At 37.4% G+C, this 21,770-nt stretch overlaps 1 protein-coding gene across 6 annotated transcripts in view; it reads left to right on the top strand.

Moving 5' to 3' along the window:
• The window catches only part of gatad2b (GATA zinc finger domain containing 2B), a 277,061-nt gene that overhangs the window by 240,651 nt on the left and 14,640 nt on the right, over positions 1-21,770 (top strand). For 3 of the 6 annotated variants that reach the window (XM_039752811.1, XM_039752806.1, XM_039752802.1), the window contains exons 7-10: positions 3,661-3,982; positions 4,917-5,122; positions 14,060-14,170; positions 16,055-16,235. In XM_039752811.1, the coding sequence (XP_039608745.1) occupies positions 3,661-3,982; positions 4,917-5,122; positions 14,060-14,170; positions 16,055-16,235 (820 nt within the window). The remainder of the gene's footprint in view (positions 1-3,660; positions 3,983-4,916; positions 5,123-14,059; positions 14,171-16,054; positions 16,236-21,770) is intronic. The other 3 variants (XM_039752827.1, XM_039752816.1, XM_039752822.1) reach the window with 3 other exon arrangements.

The raw sequence follows: 21,770 nt of genomic DNA, 5'->3' as shown, positions 1-21,770 counted from the left end.
ATCGTCGTACTAATGCAATATTATTTGAAAACGAACAGAGTCAGATCGGGTGTAAATTTATTGGTATATGTAAAAGTTAGCTTTGTTTTCAGTTTTTTTCTGTCAGTCACGTTCACACTATCCCCGCAATACCCCAACCCGATCTGACCCTAACTAACAGTGTCAGGATAAATTTACACCCAATCTGCGTAGTAGTGAAACAGGACAGTGAGGAGAGCCCTGCCCGGCACCCTACTCCTGACATCACGCTTCTCCCTCCCCCAGGCCCGCAGCCTCTGTCTCTGATTAGCGCGAATATATCGATCCTGCAAACAAACTATGATTCTTAGCATGATGAAAGAAGCTGCAAAATCAACCATAATATTCAAGCAAATTATAGAAAAAAAACCCGATCTAAATCCATTAAGTAGTTCTCTCGTTCGTTAGCTAAGTGGAAGTAAGGAACACCCTGAGGCTGGCACGTGAGTGAGGAGGAATACAGCAATCTGTGTAAATGTAGGATGACCAGAAATGAGAGGCAAGAAATGTTGAACACATAACTAAAACAGAAACTTTTTTCATGTTACAGTAATCCGCCTCGATCGGGGGTTATGCTCAGAACCCCCGCGATAGGTGAAAATCCGCGAAGTAGAAACCATATGTTTGTATGATTATTTTTATATATTTTAAGCCCTTAGAAACTCTCCCACACTGTTTATAAATATTCTCCGCACAGTTATACAGTAAACCCTTGTTTATCGCGGTTAATCCGCTCCAGACAGATAAATGAATTTCCACGAAGTAGGATTCTTTATTTATAAATCTAATATTTTCGCAGTTAGAGCATAGAAAACCCGTTTACGACCATCTAAATACGTTTTTTAACATTATTAGAGCCCTCTAGACATGAAATAACACCCTTTAGTCTAAAGTTTAAACTGTGCTCCATGACAAGACAGAGATGACAGTTCTTTCTCACAATTAAAAGAATGCAAACATATCTTCCTCTTCAAAGTGCGCGTAAGGAGCGGAGAATGTCAGAGAGAGAGTAAAGTAAACAATGAAAAATCAATAGGGCTGTTGCGCTTTTAAGTATGCAAGCACCGTGATAAAGCAGCGGCAATGAAGGGATCAATGCGAAGGTAGCCTTTCAGCATTTTTTACAGGAGCGTCCCTATCTTCTAAGCAAACAGCTTCTGTGCAAAAGTCCCTCTGCTCACATCTCCTCCGTCAAGCGCAGAGAACGTCAGAGAGAGAGAAAGAGAGCTTGAGATTAAAGCAAACAATCAAAAAATCAATAAGTGTGCTTTTGGACGCACCTCGAAAAAGCGGCATTTCTTAGAGGAGCGTCCGTATCCTCTAGGCAAATAGCTTCTGTGCAAACAGCACCTCTGCTCACACCCCCTCCGTCAGGCGCAGAGAATGTCAGAGAGGTGAGATAGAGGCAGAGACAAGCAAACAACCGCGGAGGAGGCATATCTTATAGCATTGAGGAGTTTTAGTTAATATGTAATACGTGCTCTGATTGGGTAGCTTCTAAGCCATCCGCCAATAGTGTCCCTTGTATGAAATCAACTGGGCAAACAAACTGAGGAAGCGTGTAGCATAAATTAAAAGACCCATTGTCCGCAGAAATCAGCGAAAAATCCGCAATATACATTTACATATGCTTACATATAAAATCCGCGATAGAGCAAAACCGCGAAAGTCAAAGCGCGATACAGCAAGGGATCACTGTATAGTAATAATTGACAAAACATTGACATGAAGTGTATAATGTGTGTCCAAATATCAAATAAACATTTCCACAAAAGGTATAACAAAACAAATGCGCTTTTACTCATGAATATAACTGAAGAAAAAGAAATTGTTCAATTTACATGTTACTAGCAATGTGTAAAAACTGAAGCCCAACTATGAATCGATACAAAGCACGAATGTCCACTTGGCTGGTACAGAGGTAAGGACTGCTGCCTCATAATCAAGAAGTTGAGGGTTTGATCCCAGGACCTCCTCACCTTTACCGTTTTGAGTAGTGGGCTGATATTATTGTTACTATTACAGTATACTGTATAATAAAACATACATCAAAATACATTTGATTTGAGTCTGTAACAGCCAGTGTAATTTTATGGTACTTGTAAAAAAGCACTGAAGGGATAAAAGGAGACAAACAAACATTCAAGTACCTCGTGGTCTTGTTCATTAGTGAGGGGAGGGGGATGGTGAGCACGACAAACGGATAAAGGCAGCAGACATAGTTATTCAGTTGCTATATCAGTCTGTAGTGTGGTAGAAGATGCTGAGTCAGAATGCAAAGCTCTTGATTTACCTGCCGATCTACGTCCCTATCCTTACCCATGGTCATGAGATTTCACCAAAAGAATGAAATCATGGGCGCAAGTGGCTGAATTGAGCTTTTTGTACAGTGCTGATGTGCTCTCCCTTAGAGATGCGGTGAGAAGCACAGGTACCCAGGAGAGGCTTGGAGTAGAGCAGCTGACCCTCCGCATCAAGAGGAGCCAATTGGTTTGGCCATCTGATACGGATGCCTCCCTGTGAAGGTTTTATGGACATGATTAGCTGGGAGGAGACCTCACGGGGAAGACTCGGGGCTCACCAGTTGGATTCTGTCTCCTAGATAGCCTGGGAATGCCTTGGGATCCCAAAGTATCAGTTAGCAGGTATGGCTGGGGAAAGGGACATATGGGCCTCACTTCTAAGACTGTTACCCCCACGGCATGGTATCAGCTAAGCAGTGGAAAAGTAATTAATGAATAAATTACTTCATTGTATTTATGTGAATTTCTGTGTGGATTTTTGGAGGAACCATGAGGTTTCTGTTAGTTTGTTACTTGGTTCTCACAAAACAAATATTAATTAACTCTCTTGTTTTCATGAAAATTGATGGCAAACTAAACCTAATAAAACTGTGTGGCATCACTCCACATACAATTTGAACACAGAAATGCTATATCTGATTGAACAGATTATTATTTTTAACATATATTATTGATTGAGACAAAAGGTCTGTGTGACTTAGAGAATTCAGATAGCATTGTTTTCTCCAAATTGTCTGACTAGGCACTCTTTCTTCAAAGGGTGTTTGTGTGGGAAAGTAGCATTAGATTCAAAGCTGATTGCTTGCTTATGTTGTTTCATGATGGTCTAATAATTCTTATTATGGCAAATACAAGGATAACTAGACCATGAAAAGGTGACTTTCACTAATCAAGAGAACTAGTGTTACCTTAACTGAGGTGGTACCTAAGAAGAAAGTCCTCTGCTGGATAGTGCCAAAAGCAAGAACTGAAAGGTCAAGCAGGAGGAATATATGCGGAGACAAGGGGATGTCAGTGGCTAAAATTGAAGGGTGAAAGACAAAAAATCGTTAAAGCACAATGGAGGAGCAATTTTAAAAGATGTGAAGAAATGTACAGGGAATGTGTGGTGGACAATAGTGAAATAAAGGATTGGAGAAATTTGAATGTGAAATATATACTAAGTGCATAAGAGAGTTAATTTACTTAAAATATATATAATCCTCCTTATTTAAGCTAACTTTAATTGAATTGATATAATTTATAGTTGTTCATTTGTAAAAATATCAATTTTTGACTTTTTATTTTGTGACTTCAAAAGATATTTCTAATACAATTATTCTTTCTTTTCATCTATTAGCCCTCAAGTCAACAAGTTGCAGCATCTCAGCGGTCTGGATCATCAGCTATCTACATGAACCTTGCGCACATCCAGGCTGGTACAGTTGGCACTGCAAGCTCCTCTCCTCTGCCTAGTCCTAGTGCTAACCTTCCAGATCCAGTAAATAGCCAAGCAGCTGCAAAACTGGCACTCCGCAAGCAGTTGGAGAAGACACTCTTAGAAATTCCACCTCCAAAGCCCCCTGCCCCACTTTTACACTTCTTGCCATCTGCTGCCAACAGTGAATTTATATATATGGTGGGTCTTGAGGAAGTGGTGCAAAGTGTCATCGACAGTCAGGGTGAGAGCTTGGTCCTGGTGCTTTATCAAACTACACTTACTGATATGTGTAATTCATAAAATAGCTACCATCTAAAGCATATACATGTCTAAAACTTGAATGTCACTTGTGAATATTAACCACATTCAGGAGCATCTGAGTATATTCTCTTAAATACATTAAACCATTATCAGCCAGATCTTGTACCTCAATGGTAACTCAGAATCACAGTAAAATTGTTTTTGTTTTTAATATAAGGGACCAAAATTATCACAACTCATGCAGTGATTACTTTTTTCTGTAATTCTCATATGCATTGTCACCTTTAGTACATCATCCTGAATATACATATCAATGAGCTAATGCGGCAGGTACTTTTAAAAAAGAAATGTAAATAAAGTAAATATTCACTGATAGCAGTGTTATTTGATATAGCAGTTACTTCAGAAAAGAGTGTTGCAGAATATGCAAGTTAAGTCGTAACATTTACTTTTCTGCACAAACTCCAAAAAAAAAAAAATTAATGTTGAGTAATTTTTGGCTATGGACAGAAAACAATGTTTGTACCCATTTGTTTTTCTGAAACAAAAAATGGGTCTGTAAATTTAAATTTCATTTTTTTCAGCCAAAAACACACATTCTGCTGGCCTCTCATTCAGTCTATATTTATCTATTTTTCCTCACAATAAATGAAAATAAGCATTTTATCTCTGATTTTCTTACCACATATAGAAAACTTATTTTTGGTCTCTAGTTTCTTCTTGCTTGATGATATAAGGCCCATTCTGATTAACAGTTATAAAAACTTGTGAATAATGTTTGTACTAGTTTATTATGCAAAAATAATTATTTTTTACTTTGAAAAAATGTATCTTGAAAGCTACAATAAGCAAATAACCATGGACAAAATATTTGGTATTTATTTCCTCTAACCCCCCAATCCCTCCACTTTTAGCAGGTAAACTGAGAAATGTACTTTCTCGTATGGAGCCATTTATGTGTGCACAATGCAAAACAGACTTCACGCCTCACTGGAAACAGGAGAAGAGTGGGAGAATCTTGTGTGAGCAATGTATGACCTCTAATCAGAAGAAAGCACTTAAAGCTGAGCATACCAATAGGCTGAAGAATGCCTTTGTGAAGGCACTGCAACAAGAACAGGTACCCTATTTTGTCTTGCTTTAAAAAAATTACAGCCAACCATGACCCATCTTCATATTGTAACTGTTATCTATCCATCCATCCATCCATTATCCAACCCGCTATATCCTAACTACAGGGTCACAGGGGGTCTGCTGGAGCCAATCCCAGCCAACACAGGGCGCAAGGCAGGAAACAAACCCCGGGCATGGCGCCAGCCCACCACAGTCTATCCATACATTGTTGCAGAATTATGTGCATTTTTATTTCAATGTAATTTCCCTTAGACAGCAAGACAGTGACAGCAAAATGAGGTTGCTTTTAAAAATTCAGGTAAAAGGCATTGTCAAAAACAAAATTGAAATAATATAACATGTAATGTGTTTGTTAGACTGCTATACTTTTAGAGCAGTGTTTTTCAATCTTTGTATATGCATTTGCTTTTGCAGATGTTTTTGCATCTATTGGTGTGTATTAAAAAGTCTACAAAGCTTTTTTAACATTATACCAATTCAAACATCCATCAGCTCAGTAAATGGAGCTTTCCATTTGACATTTGTTAGAACTGTCAAATGATCACCCTGGGCATGTATGTAATAACAGGAGCTATATAAACATTCATCCATCCATTCACTTAATTCTGTGGCTGAGTTGATTGAGGACTTGTAACTTATGACGATAGCATTCTCTTGAATAGCACCCCACTCACTCAGAATTTATTCAGAGTTGCCAGTTGATTGAACATGCATATCTTTAATATTTTGAAGGAATGCTGGAATATCCATCCATGCAGAAACAAAAATAATAAGTGAACAAATATACAGTATTGCATTCATGCAAATAAACATTTTCTTGATAATAATCATTCTTAGAATAGTTTGTAATTAGTCTAATAAAGCTCATTGGATGATTTGGCACTCTTATTCTTTGTCAGTTATTTTACATATGACAGACATTTTTATCTAAGACAACTTACAAAATGAATATAACATTACAGTTATTTGGGTAGGTTTTTAACACTTGGAGATCCAGTGAGAGGCCATTCTGATACAGAGAAAACATCCTCCACATAGTTATTACCTGGGCTGGAACTGAATGTACTATATATTGCAGTGATCCTATTTTGCATGATATATCCGAGTCATTACAGTATATAACACCTTCTCATTTGGTTATGCATCCTACATGCTAGAGTGGTTTTAATTTAATTAATTTATTTTATATTTTGTGTGCTTTGCATGTTAGTGTGTTTCTGCTGATGTGAGTTTTTTAGTTAATTCCACTGTAAATTTTCAATTTTTACCTTTTTTTATTATTATTCTGACATTTCTGCTCTGACAATGCAGCACATTTTACCTACCTACTATTTCTGTGCAAAATAATTACCCATTGATCTTCAGCAAAATGTGTTCTTTACAAGTGTACACTTTTCTGTCAACTAAATAACCTATCAGTAAAGATATTTTAAAGTGGAAAAATGTCATTAATAATCAAAAACTAAGTGATAATTATGTTTTTAATCAGTTGTTGGCCTGGTAACTTTTGAGATGTGCCAAGAATATTCAGTGTGCCCATTTTAGAAGAAACTCAAAAGTTTGTTAGGGCTTGATACCAACAGCATCGCATCTGATCACTCATAAACAGACTTACACAAACATAATCAACAAGTAGCATGTCAAGGCTGGGAGATAATTTTGAAAGTAATTCTCAGCTTCACTGTATTCAAGTACTCATTCACCTACTTTATTACTTTTTTTTTTTCTTACTGTTCATCAATTCTTGACTCCACTAGAGAAAATTAAAATTTGCGTGCATTTTTTAAATTAAGTTTCCAGTCGCTTATAGTGTATATAGTTTTTTGTTTCTTATTCTGTAATATTTTTATTTGTAAAGTACTTAAAGAAATTCATTAACCAATATGAGAAAATTTAACTTAATTTTTGACCTTGTAATGTTAAAACAACAAAAACAAATAAGCATACTGTAATTAATTCAAATGTAGAAAATAAACAAAAGACTAAATATGTGAATCTTAAATTAGGCTTTTTTAAATGCAGTTGGAGGAACATGACAAACTTGGAAATGGAGTGACTATACTCAGCTTTTGATGCCTAGGCTAAAACTACCCACAGATGTGAGCTGTGTTTTAACATCTATAAGCATTACAGTGATCCGCAAAGTAAAAACCATATGTTTATATGGGTATTTTTATATATTTTAAGCCCTTATAAACTGTCCCTCACTCTTATAAACATTTCCAGCACAGTTATACAGCATAAAATACGTACAATGCAAGAAAAATTGTATACAGTAAAATGTGTGTGCAGTTACAGTACACTAAATGTACGTACATGTACTAAGTACGTAGAAAATTAGTTATGGGTACTCACCAACAATGACATGATGACTTGTCCGATAACGGTGAGTTTAATTTTAACAAAGGAGATCGTTACAGCTCTTCTAAAGGACCCTCTTCAGGCGACTATGTAGCACCGCTGTTGTCATCTGGAGTTTCTTCTCCCATTGAAGGTGTACTAGGCGGTGTTTTCCGGGTAAGGAACATCGTGATGGGCAGTTGCTGGCGCTGTTTTTTCATTTGTGTAAGAAGGTTTTTATACACTTCCGTGGCGTCGTCAAGAGCATTTGTAAATTGCAAAGAACGAATCATTTGCGGGTCCCAATCGGCAACCGATATCTGGAGATCTTTTGCCATTCGTAGAATGGTCACGAGATGCTTGAAAGTTAGGTCGGCGTCTTCTTCCTGTGCTGGGTACTCTTGTTCCTTATCTTCCTCGCTCACTGACTTGGTCATCTCGGCCAAATCTTTGTCGCTCAGTGTCTCGGAGTGGGCTTCCAGCACCTCATTGACGAAACTTAACTCTTTACACAGCGAAACACGTTGATGCTGAATGAGCGAGACAAGATTTTCTGGTTAACGCAAAGCAGAATTGAATTCTACGCTCCGTCGCTGAGCCAATCATCCCCCAGGAACCGCGTGCTCTGATTAGGTAGCTTCTCAGCCATCCGCCAGTAGCGTCCCTTGTATGAAATCAACTGGGCAAACCAACTGAGGAAGCATGTACCAGAAGTAAAAAGGCCCATTGTCTGCAGAAACCCATGAACCAGTGAAAAATCCACGATATATATTTAAATATGCTTACATATAAAATCTGTGATAGAGTGAAGCCGCGAAAGTTGAAGCGCGATATAACGAGGGATTACTGTACTCCAGTCTTTTGTCCAATAATTGTCAGAGCTATACATATAAGGGCTACTCATTTAAATACTTATGATGATGGAAAAATGCACATGTACCTTTTTTGGATAAAGATTAAAATTATATCAAAATAGATTTTTTTACTTCCATACTGTTGAATGGTCTCACCCCATAGGATCAACAGACATCCATGTGTTAAGAACTGAATGACAGACAGTATCAGAAGTAGCTGAATAGTGCCATCAACCAAGAGAAAAAAATCATTTTTCACCTTTTCTTGTAATACATAGCCATAGACTGTAAAGGTTCAAATAGCTTGTGCTTTTCCATTGACTACAAGACATATTCAGAATATTTGATTCAGGGATAAGCCAAAATGTGATTTCATAAGAACAGCAAAGTTAAGTTGAGAAGAATTTGCTTTAATACAATGGTACAATATACTTGCTACATGGAGGAAATGTGAATTGGATGTGGTGCAGTGAAAAGAAAAGGTAATTACATGTTTCAGATTTTCTAAATATAATATCATTGTAGAAGGTTTTCCTAATTGAAATAACACATTAAACAAAATTGATTTATGATACAAGATTAACGGTTCAGAAGTTAGTGTGGTATTGCCATTTGAGCACATGCAGGGAAAGGTTACTTTTTGTGCAACATTAAAACATTCCAATAAAAGCAAATAGTCTGTCATATTTCAATATACTATTGTATTGTACTACTTTTTTGAGATATCACAAGTGTACTTGGAGTGGTTTTTCCTAAACGCATTTCCAATGCCCTGAAAGTATCATTTTGCATTAGATTCTGTTCCTGTCACTCTTTGAGATCCCTGACTAATGTTTAATTCTGAGATCCTTCACATTAAAGCAAATGTAAATTAATTCATGATTCAGATTTTTTTTTTTGTTATAATATTTTAAAATCCCCACTTTAAAGAGCCAACATGATGGGTCATACAATTATTCTGAGTCTTACGTGGCTGCTGGTACTTTATACAATACAATACAATACAGTTTATTTTTGTATAGCCCAAAATCACACAGGAAGTGCCGCAATGGGCTTTAACAGGGCCTGCCTTTTGACAGCCCCCCAGCCTTGACTCTCTGAGAAGACAAGGAAAAACTCCCAATATAAACCTTGTAGGGAAAAATGGAAGAAACCCCGGGAAAGGCAGTTCAAAGAGAGACCCCTTTCCAGGTAGGTTGGGCGTGCAGTGGGTGTCAAAAGTAGGGGGTCAATACAATACAATATACAGAACAGAACAATTCCTTAAGACAGCATAATAATAAAAATTTTAGAAGTACGGTTTAACAGTAGATGATATGACATAATTAGGTTTGGATATTTTTAGAGTCCTGCAGACCTCATCCATCTAGCTGCCTCCCCATTTGGCCATGCCACGGCTGAAACGCTTGTTCGATGAAAGGACCCCTCTTTCCCATGATTCCTGTGATCCTCCATCAGGGATGACTTTACCATAGGCAGGCAAACAACTTGGCAGGTGGGCGTGGCACCAATGCCACATTCGGGTACCGAGAAAAGAAACAAATAGGTGAGGGTTAGTATTCAAATATAATTATCATGTTACTTATGTTATAGTGCTAATGACTAACAACAGAGATGCAGTATGTACAGTTAATCAGCAGCTCTAGTCAGGATATGCTAAACTGAAGTAGTGAGTCTTCAGCCGGGATTTAAAGGCTGAGACTGAAGGGGCATCTCTTATGGAAGCAGGAAGACCATTCCACAGTTTAGGGGCCCTGTAACTAAAAGCTCGACCTCCCACTGTTATTTTATTAATCCTTGGAATCCTAAGCAGACCGGCATCTTGAGATCTTAATGTGCGCTCAGGTTTGTAAGTCATGATAAGTTCAGACAAGTAAGCGGACCTTGGCCATTTAATGCTTTATATGTTAAAAGGAGGATTTTGAAATCTGCCCTAAACTTAACTGGGAGCCAGTGTAAAGATTTAAGAACTGGAGTTATGTGTTCATATTTTCTTGTTCTTGTAATAATTCTTGCAGCGCATTTTGGATTAACTGGAGGCTGTATAGAGAACAGTTTGAACAGCCAGTGAACACCGCATTGCAGTAGTCAATCCTACTAGAGATAAATGCATGAATTAATTTCTCACAATCCTGTTTATTTAGAAAGCGCCTTAATTTCCTAACATTTTTAAGATGGAAAAACATGTTTTGGACGACTTTGTAATGTGCTTTAAATGACATGCTAGAGTCAAAGATAACTCCTAGATTGCGGGCTGATTCAGTAAAATTAATTGGGATTCCAACTGAGTTAAATGACGACAAAATATTGCTGTGATCAGCGTCATTCCCTCCAACAATTAACATCTCTGTTTTATCTGTATTTAAAGACAAGTAGTTCTCATTCATCCATTCCTTTAATTCACTAACACAACTAATTAAAGACAACATCGGAGAAACTTCATTTGATTTAAATGAAAGGTATAACTGGGTGTCATCTGCATACGAGTGAAAATTAACATTATGTTTCCTAATGAGAGATCCCAGTGGAAGCATGTAAAGTGAAAACAGTAAAGGTCCCAGTACTGAGCCCTGCGGGACACCATATTGAACTTCTGTGTATAATGATGGAGTACTGTCTGCACATTTCTGTACATACTGGAATCGATTTGATAAATAAGAACTGAACCAAGCGAGCACGGGCCTGTAAGCCCAACATCATTTTCTAGCCTGTGCAGTAAAATAGAATGGTCAATGGTGTCAAATGCTGCACTTAAGTCCAACAACATAATTACAGTGGAATTTCCTTCATCAGAGGATATCAGAATGTCATTTACAACCCGTGTTAGTGCCGTTTCTGTACTATGACCAGTGCAAAGCCAGACTGGAATTTCTCAAATAAATTGTAATGCGTAAGGTGTGACTGAAGCTGACTGGCACTACTTTTCTAGTATTTTAGAGAGAAATGGTAAATTTGAAATAGGCCTATAGTTATTTAGTATGTGTGGGTCTAGGTCTGACTTTTTAAGTAAAGGTTTAATGACTGACACTTTTAGTGCATCAGGTACGTGCCATGCAGTAATGAACTATTGATAACGGTTAGAATAGGCGCTGCAAGAACATCCATTGCACTTTTTACTAGTTTTGTTGGCACTGGATCTAGGGAACAAGTAGTGGGCTTCATTTTAGTAATTAAAGTTAAGACTTCCTGGTGAGTTACAGGATTAAAATTACTAAAGTGCTGAATGCAATGTGCAGGGTCTGCTAAGCTAGTATTTGGTTTGTACTGTGATGCTGAGATCTGGGATCTTATATTTTTAATTTTCTCATTGAAGAAGTTCATAAAGTCTGTACTGCTAATATCTGATGGTATTTTCCACTGTTGATCTGAATTGCCATTTGTTAATTTAGCCACTGCTCTAAACAGTACCCAAGGATTTTTATTATTGCTATCTATTAATGTAGAATAGTATTCTGAGCAAGCTTTAAAGAGGGCTTTTTATATTTATTTACACTCTCTGTCCATGCAATTTGAAAGACATGTAGCTTTGTTGTTCTCCATCTGCGCTCCAGTTTTCGACACTCTAATTTAAGAGCTCGAGTGTTTTCATTAAACCAGGGAGAGTTTCTATGTGCTTTGATCACTTTTGTTTTTAGGGGAGCCACTGTGTCCAGAGCATCTCTCAAGGTCACATTATAATGTGATATTAGCTGATCTAAATTGTTTTCCATGTTTACATTTGATGTTAACTGATCTAAATGGTTTTCCACAATTACACTCGACTTACTCAAGGTATCTATAAATTTTGAAGCAGAATTACAATCTAGATGTCGCACTGTCTTTGTTTTAATCTGCGAGTTCGCTGGCATGGGCAGAACTAAATCAAATGTAATTAAGAAGTGATCGGAAATAACTACATTTAATGGAGAATATTTAAATTTTGAATTTCAACTTTTTAAGTTATATCAGTGAAGTACAATTTTATATTTGTCTGTATGGGCTGTATTGTTCTATATGCATCCATTTAACAGTTAGACACTTGTGCTGAACAGAGAGAAAGAAACATCATATGTCTCTGTGTTTTTGATTCATTAGAAAAAAGAACCTGACATATTTACCCTGTTTAAATGTTAAAATTAAAACGTGTTTGTGTGAAAACTTAATAAATGTAATCTTTCTCCTGCAGATTTTTTAGCAGTAAAGACTAATACTTAAATCCACCAGCAATACTGATATTCTGTCTATCAGTAATTAGCCAACTTTGCAGCCCAAATATCAATATTATTATTGGTGTAAAAAATAAGATAAGAACCTGGACACAAATAGAAGAACATACACAGGCATGGACCGCAATAGAAGTAAAATCCTGCAGTACTTCTTTGTATTCCTTGCTTTGTGCTCCAATAAACACACGTTATCGGCAATACACTAATAACCCAATTGTGCTCCACTCACTTAGAATCTGGAACCAATGTAGAAAGCATTTTAAGACGGAGAAGCTTCTTTCTGTGGCACCCCTGCAAAAGAACCACCTCTTTCAACCCTCACAAACATATGCAGTTTTTAATATCTGGAAAAATTTGGAATTAACTTGCTTAGAGACCTTTATATAGACAACGCCTTTGCATCCTATGAACAATTACGCTCCAAATTTAACATTCCAGCTACAAATTTCTTTCACTATCTTCAAATCAGGAACTTTGTTAAACAGAACCTTCCAGATTTTCCTCATCTTGCACCCTCATCCACGCTGGAAAAATTATTGCTCAATTTCAAGGAGTTAGACTCCATCTCTACAATATATAAAATCCTTTTACAATCCCTTCCTTTCAAAGATCCAAGAGGACACTGGGAAAATGACCTCTCAATTAATATATCAGAAAAGGAGTGGAAAGTAGCAATGCAGAGAATTCACTCAAGCTCCATATGCTCAAAGCATACAATTATACAACTCAAAATTATATATCGAGCACATCTGTCTCAACTAAAACTCTCCAAAATGTTTCCAGGGCATGATCCAACCTGCAAACGTTGCAACCAAGCCCCAGCCTCACTAGGTCACATGTTCTGGGCCTGCTCCAAATTAACATTATTCTGGACAAAAATTTTAATTACCTCTCAGACAGTCTTGGACTCACAATCCCTCCTAACCCATTAACAGCTGTGTTTGGGGTTCTTCCAGAGGGTCTTAAAGTGGAGAAAGACAAACAAACTGTGATTGCATTCACTACACTGTTGGCACGCAGACTTATTCTGATAAACTGGAAGAACCCAAACTCTCCTCTTTAAGTCAGTGGGAAACTGATGTGTTATATTATTTAAAATTGGAAAAAATCAAATACTCAGTTAGAGGATCTGTGCAGACTTTTTTCAAAACATGGCAGGATCTAATCAGTAATATTTTGAAATGATTTTATAAAGCACAGAGAATTTGTTGATTTAGGTATTTTAAAAGCCTTAAATTTTACACCGTTTGGCTTGCTCTCTCTCTCAAGGGTGGGATCGATCTGTTCTTAGCATAATTTTTTTTTTTGTAAAACTTGATTGCTATGTATTGATTGTAATAAAATTAATAAATAAAAAAAAAAAAATCTGTATCGGTTGAGCACTACTTTTTACTAAATGAATACTTATGGTCAAAGTAAATATTTATTTTAAAGTTAGTCATAAAAGTATTTATGTCCAAAATGTATTTTTAAATTATTAAAGTAATGATGCTTATTGCAACTCCATTCCTTTCTGATTCTCAGGAGATTGAACAGCGGTTACAACAGCATGCCACTTTGTCACCAAGCTCTGCCCCAACAGTATCCAGTGTTAGCAAAACCGAGACTCTTCTTAGACACCATACATTGCGACAGGTATGTATATTAAGCAAATAAGTTTTGTTAATACAGTTTGTCGGCCATTTTCCAGAAAAATAACATTGCTTACATGACATTGTGTCTTTAAAATATGCCTTCCTTACTCACATTTTATGTATTTCTTACATATTTCATATTTTGTGTCCATTTTTGTATGTAAGATATACTATTTTTAATGTGATGGTGTCATATACTTAGTCTAAATAAAGTTTTAAGACTGCTAAGAACACTGAATAATCTAAGTTGAATGATGTTTGTCTGTTTATTAGCTCATAATTTGGTGTGTCTGTTTATTACAAAAATCCTTACGGATTATGCATGTATTTTTCAGGTAATATTGGTTACCTATTTGAGTAATTTCATATTGATTATCCAGTTTTATGGGGTTCAGGGGGATATCCCATGTTGATCCACATTCCTCTTTTATAATAATCATGCATTTTGTTTGCAGAGTTTTGTTCTAGCCAAATTTACGTTTGAGCAAAGGTGCACTTTGACTGGATACTATGGGATCAAACACAGGGCACACACTATGAATTGCTTATATTTTTGCGCTACTAGAACAAGAATGACTGAGCACTGAAGCTCAAATGAATGTGGAAAGCAGTTTGTGTCTTAAAAACACACCCATCATCTAGAGACTGCTTAGGTTTTTTACCATCTATTCTTTCTTAAGTTTACACTTGCACTATCCCAGCCTTTTTTTTTTTTTTTTTTGGTAAAGAAATTTGTAGTAATGTCTATGATAAATAATACTTGTAATACTAATGAGTCATTCACTGATTCGTTGGATGTGACATTTAGTTTATTCAGTTATTCCATATGTGAAACACTTAAGACTCAAAGTCCCTTAGTTTATATAAAGAGAGAAAATGACACAGGCATTACATGCAAGTCTGTCAGTCATTCTCTAACCCACTTTCAATAGCTCATAAAGTGAAGTAGTAGCTGCAGGCAATAAAAATGGGTTAGCCTGTGTGTAACCAACAAGCATCACTATTTGTACACCCTAGTACTATTTGTACAAAAAGATATGCGAAAGGAACAGGACAGAAAGGTGTTTGTTTCAGTTACTAATTACGGTCATAGCTATTCAACCATAAACAGGAATATGCTGTTTGTGAAAGTAATGTCTGAATTATGTGCTTGCTTTCCTATGTCTCACATTGATGTTTAACTTGGTACATTTAAAAACATTTTCTTTATGGTAATGTTTATTTAATGTCTACGGTTGTTTGTGTTCTGACCTGTTCCCTCCAATCTAAAACCCATAGGAATGTATAAAGACACCAGTCAGTGGATGTAAATGTTTCAGATTGTCCAGAATAGTATTTCAGTTTTCCGTTACCCTAGTTATTTAAAAAAAGTAGGTTTTTTTTTTCACAAACTTGCATCACAATTATTCATTATTTCTTGTTGATTATATAGTAATGGTTTCAAAATGGTATCAGTGTAAGCAGTTTTGTTAAAAAAAAAAAAAAAAGCATTTTATTTTTTTAAATAGTGATTATTCTGTATATCTTTGTACTGGTAGTTTAAATAATTTGCAATCTGTACTATAGTTCAGAATATTTATTATTCAGAGTAAGTTCTCTGAGAAAAATATTTCTCCAGCAAGTAATTTGATATTGGTAAGAGAATTTAACGCTAATTTATAATACCACGTTCTTCACACAATATCAAAGCTAATGAAACAAAACTATATCTAAGCCCCTTATTAATATATTAATAGAAAGAGTACATTTGCACCATTGCAGAAGAACAGTCTGGCAAAATATATCAAGAAGAGAGTTTGAAGATCATTTGCATGTTTGTTGTATATTTTATCATGAGTTCTGTTAGCAAATAGATTGGTACTAATACCATCATTTTTCATTTTAGGCTCCACAGCCTCAGGCCTCCATGCAAAGAGGGCTTTCAGGCTCAGCCCGGGGCGTGCTTTCCAACTTTGCCCAGGCGTCGCAGCTCTCGGTGGCGGGCAGTTTGCTCGGCATGCCAGGTAAGCGTGCGCTGATGAGCGGAGCCTATGAAGAGGGACGACGACAGCTGTATAACTTCCAAGGTAGAAAGTGCTCATTTATGTTCTTGACAGTTTCAGTGAACCATTTCATTTTTTTCTTTTGCCTTTCTTTCTCATTGTATTTAAGTCTTGCTGCAATCAAATTAATCAGAAGACAACAGTGTGACAATTAAAAAAAAAACCTTTCGTCATCATTAATCAGCTGGATAAAATGGTCACTAGTGAAATGTGTTGCATATATTAATCAAGCAAATTGGTTGGTTTTATTATTATAAAATATTCTAAATAATTTGCATCACTGTATTTTTCTTCTGTCTTGTAAAAAGAAAATTTACCAGTCAGCAGGGTTATTGATACATTTGGTTTGCATTTTGTCCATGCTTGTTTCTCAAACAGTAATAAAGTTTAATTTAAAGGTGAAATGCTTAACTCTCTGGAGACTGAGGACAAAATGAGGAAATTTGGTAATTCAGCCATGCTCTTATATTTGTGCAAGTTTCTTCAACTTTTGAAATAATAATCCCAAAGTGTTATATATTTTAATTTTCAGTACAAATGCAGCTAAAATAATATGTACACAACAAATGGGTCAGGATCATTTTAAGCTGATAAATTGCCCCAAAAGTACAAAACTTTAAACGGTGGTTCTTGACATATACAGGAATTTTGTGAAAACACGTGGCTAGACTACTGTACAGTAGTGAAGATTTCTGATTACTGAAGTGTGTTCTTCTAAGTCTTGAAGTACCTGAACATAAAAAAATTGTCAAATAATCTACTGAGAAAGCAAAAATACTTGTTAAGTATTTCAAGAAAAGCTGACAGAAGAAGTGAGTCTATCTGCTGAAGGGGGTGGTTTATTTTATTCATATCTAAGGTCAGGTAACCAGCCTGCCCAGGCTGTTAAAGAAAACAAAGCAGGTAAACTAGCATGTTGTTTAGTTTCTTTCTCACAGTGGCTGTTCAGAGAACAGCGCTGGATTGCAAAACAGATAGGTGTTTTCAGAACAAGAAACACGCACAGAATACGCACACAACATTCAACATTAAGTTTATAAGAAATAAAGTAGCACTCTAAGAGAATGAAAGATTGCAATATTTCAGAATTTGGCAAATAGTTATGCACAAAGTAGGTATATAAAACAATCCAAAACAATACAAATAAATGGTTGTATAAATTCAGTGTGCTATAAGCCAATTATTGAAATAGAGTATTATTTGTTTCTTGAGTTTGTTTTATTTTCCACATAGGAGAGAAGATTTCCATTCATCAGTTTTACAACTTGGAAGAGGGTATTCACAAAATAAAGCCAATAATAAAGTAAAAAATGTAGTTTTTCACCATATACTATAAACATCAGTATAAAATTTTGTATTTGTCTCGTGACACATTTATTATATTCACCACATCATGAGTGTAGCTTCATTACTCCCTGACCGTTCTCCTATTCACTTCACTCTAATATGATCTGTTGGAGAGTTGGGAGTGCAGGCTGGTCAGAAAGATTATAGCACAGTACATCTTCCTTTGAATTGAAGGTGAATAGCTTCTCAGTGTGCTCTGATTACACCATATAAGCTGAGTATGCCACCATAATGATCAAAATATTCTGTTTTCAGCAGAGTCAGCTGTTGAAAAAATAGTCAGATTATCATTGCCATTGTCTAGCTGGACAATATCTGATAGGGAGAAGGGGCACCTCTTCATGCAATGCAGTTTTTGCCTGAGTCAAATCAAACAACACCTAACAAAGGCAGATGTGCTGTGTGAGTTTGCTAAATGCTGTTTCAAATTTGGCTAGCCACCGAGGCTCGCAATTACCCCATACATAATATTCAGCCTGCCAACATACCAGTCAAGTAGGCATTACATTTTACAGCATTTTTTCTCAATGTTGACAGTATTGCAATTGTTAGAGTGGGGGTTTATTAGAGTACATGCCTCGGAGGATTAAGTGCAATCGCAAGAGTGGAAGGATGTTTCATCCAGGGAATACAGGTTCGGCTCACATACTATACCACTGTACTTCACAGTTTGGGTAATGGTGCCTGTAACAGTGCCGGTCTAGCTCTGTGCTCCCTCTTACATATTTTGGAATCTCTTGAACCTGACACCATTGGTAACGTAACCAGATGAGCAATGCAAATGGGACAAAACACTCCAGGCAACAGGATGGTGCAAAGCATCCAAGTACTTTTATTAAACAAAAGAAAATCAAAACAGTTACTGTCAATTAAAGTGCAGTGGTTTCCATTAAGTAAATGCAATTAAAGGGTAAAAATATAAGGAATTAAAAACAAAGCTAAAAATGAAAATAAAAAAAAATAAAAAACAGTCATTGGGTCAAATGAGTTGAACACAACTCCTTCCAAGTCTCCCCAGCTTACTTATTGTTTATTCAGCTGGTGGAGACTTCAGCATCCGCGGTCCTCTCCATCCCGACCCCCATCTCTACTGCCTCTGTCAGTGTCTGCCAGACCGCTTAGGATTGGTTGTCCTTTCGTCATTATTCACGCTCATGCAGTCATCCTTCGAATCCCTGAAGAGGACCCTACCTTGATTGCTCCCAGTCCACTGCACAATGAGTGGGGATGATCATTCCCTAGAGCACCGATTCTTCGCTCCATTGCGGGACCACTGACTGCGATGCCTTTTCCTACGTTAGCGGATGGGTCGTTCTCACTCCACCCCAATGCTGCACTCTTGCTCTGCCTCCATTTCTCTCTTGTTTGTCTCCTGTCTTCTTTACTGTGCCAACCCATACTTACATGGTTTTGTGGGTGCAGCATCTCAATCACGCACTACAGGAAGCCGATGAAGCAATTGAGAAAGATTGCACCCTCATGTGCAGGTGCGTCTCGCTCCAGTTACTTCATGAACTCCCCACAGCTGTGAGAGTGCACCCACAGAGACTGACATGGCCAACAGATTATTTAATAAAACAGCCATTCTTTCTGAGCCGCGGACCTGCTATACCACACCGCCCTACAGCCGTGCCCCCTTTGGAGGCTGACACCAATTTACATGTTATTATCATGTGAATATGGGTCCTTGTGCATATGCAGGCACACCAGGGGTCAAATTCTGCTGTTTCTTAGAAAAGGAAAGGGTTGTAATTTTTGAAATTTAATTTTGTAAGTCATGTTTTTTTTTAACAATGAGCACATTTCATAGTGTACACTGCAAGTTTCTGTGTATCTTTTTATCTAGTTTCTATGATAAAGAAACATGGAACTATTAACTCTTTCAGAACAGATGTCAACTTCTGGCGAAATTCAGGGGTATAGGACAGTAATCAGTTTTAAACTGCTACAAAACTCGCTGTTACATTTCAGTTCGACTCTCTTTACTAGAAGGAAAGTTAGCTTTGTTGATTTGACCTTAATTCCCTGCAGTTGCATGAAGAGCAAAGAGCAGACAACTTCTAAAATGGCAAAATACACTGTGGACAACATTTTGCGTATTATCGCTGAATTGGATTTTTTGACTCCAATTTTGATGTCAGTGATTTAGAGATGGAGATCGAAAATGAAACTTATGTAACAGCATCAGCTGATCATGGTGCTGTACATGTTCGTGTAAGTAATGCGCCAACAGCAACGTTCACCTGGGAGGACCACCACTTACAATTACAAGAGGTACAAACCAGATTGCATCACACTGCAACTGCCACAGCCGCCCAAAAACAGCCAGTAAGCCAGCCCACTGCGCATTCCTGCTGGCCAGTACAGCCACCCCAGAGATGCCGACAGAAGCCACATCACACAGCAATAGATGTTTTATGTTGATTTATGCATGAAACCATTGCTTTGTGTGCTTTTCAGAAAACTGAGTGTTTTGGAAAAAAAAAAACATTCAGCCCTCAACAGTCTGGCATTGTCAACAATGCCATAATCAACAGTTGGTTAAAGTGATATTGCTTCTTTTCAAAGCACTTTTGGTAAGAGAGAGTGAGGAGAGAGAGGTTAGGAGCACACACTGATACAACGCATTGCCGCACCCACCACAAACCAACTCGGGTTCCCAGATTAGGACTCCCAGTGCAGCCATGCAGCGGGTGACACTTCAGCATCACACTAGATCAGATGGGATGGAACAGTGCAAGGTTTATTTTTTATGGTGGCTGGAGTGCCAATTCTGCCACCAACCCCCATATATATTTCCCTGCAGGTTTGGTAAGGTAATAGTGTATATAAGGACTCCCTAATGCAGAGGTGGGTAGAGTAGCGTTACTTCAAATAATATTACTTAAGTAGAAGTAAAAAGTAGTCATCAAAAAAATTACTCAAGTAAGAGTAAAAAGTATTTGGTGAAAAGACTACTCAAGTATTAAGAAACTGTTTGAACATAATAAATGATTTATTTTTTTAGAAATGTTGTAATAAGACAGACAAAAATATAAAATATTTCAATTGCTTCATTGACTTCCTGCGGCGTGTGATTAAGGCCTACGGAGATGGGAGTAAATATATACGGGTCAGCACAAAAAAAGAAGGGGGAATCAAAGAAATGGAGAAAAGAAAAGAGGTTATAGACATGAAAGGCAGGCTTGGGAACAACGATATGGCCACCTGGAGGGAGGAAGCAGTGCGAGCTAGGGCCCCATGAAAGAGCGTTAGCTGTGGCGCTCTAGGGGCTAGTTCGCCCCACTGAACATTTGGGTAGAGTGCGGCGAGCAAGGCAGGAGCCCTCCCTAGGCTTCCGAGGTGCGACAACGTGAGCGCGACGGAAGGGAGGAGAGCCAACCTCGAACGGTCTGGCCGGGATGCTTGGAGGCAGCCAAGACGGAAGTCGGCTGAAAGGAGCTCATGGCTGCTTGGTCTCCACCAGCTACGCGAGCAATGGGTGAGCCAGGAGAATGAAAAGGAGGTGGCCTGAGATCAGGAGGAGTTAGTCTGTATTTTAACCTCGAATTTTTAATGGATTTCTTTATTGATTTTTTTTTATCCTTTTTACAATGATTTTTATGTATTTATATATGTATTTTTTTAGAACACTGCACCATTGACACTTTTGTTGATTTTACTTTTGTTTTGACTGGTTTTTAATAAAAGCACTTGAGCACTTTTTCTACCATCCTCTGGCCTCATCAGTGAATTACCCTCATATGTCAGCTTATCTTGTTCATAACTATTTTACGTTGTGGGTTCAGCAGACTCCCATGTGGGAAGAGGGAGTCTGTAGGGGACCAGCATCGTCACACACTTGCCCTACAAATAGCCCAGCTGATAGAAAATAACATTAGAACAGATAGAAAATAACATTAGAACAAGGCAGCTTGTGCACGTACAATAAGTCTCACTTTATCATGACTGTCTGTGCAAGTTTGGTTAAAACGTGCTTGTTCTTCACTCAGTGAAGTGATGGTTAAGCTTCAGCAGGAGTTGGCTCTCAGGGTTCTTGCAGTGAAGCTGTGACTGTTTAGCAGAGAATAGGAGCCCCGCATGATTAAAAAGTGTCTCACAGTCTGTAGATGCTGGACGTTTGTGTGTAGTCATGTGACTGCATGGCTACGTCTGATTGGTGAAACAGAGTCATGTGATTATTGTTGCTACGTTTGATTGGTGAAACAGTCA

This window comes from Polypterus senegalus, chromosome 1, assembly GCF_016835505.1.
Source record: "Polypterus senegalus isolate Bchr_013 chromosome 1, ASM1683550v1, whole genome shotgun sequence".
In the NCBI taxonomy this organism is placed as follows: Eukaryota; Metazoa; Chordata; class Cladistia; order Polypteriformes; family Polypteridae; genus Polypterus; species Polypterus senegalus.
This window is presented reverse-complemented; position numbering and strand designations above follow the sequence as displayed.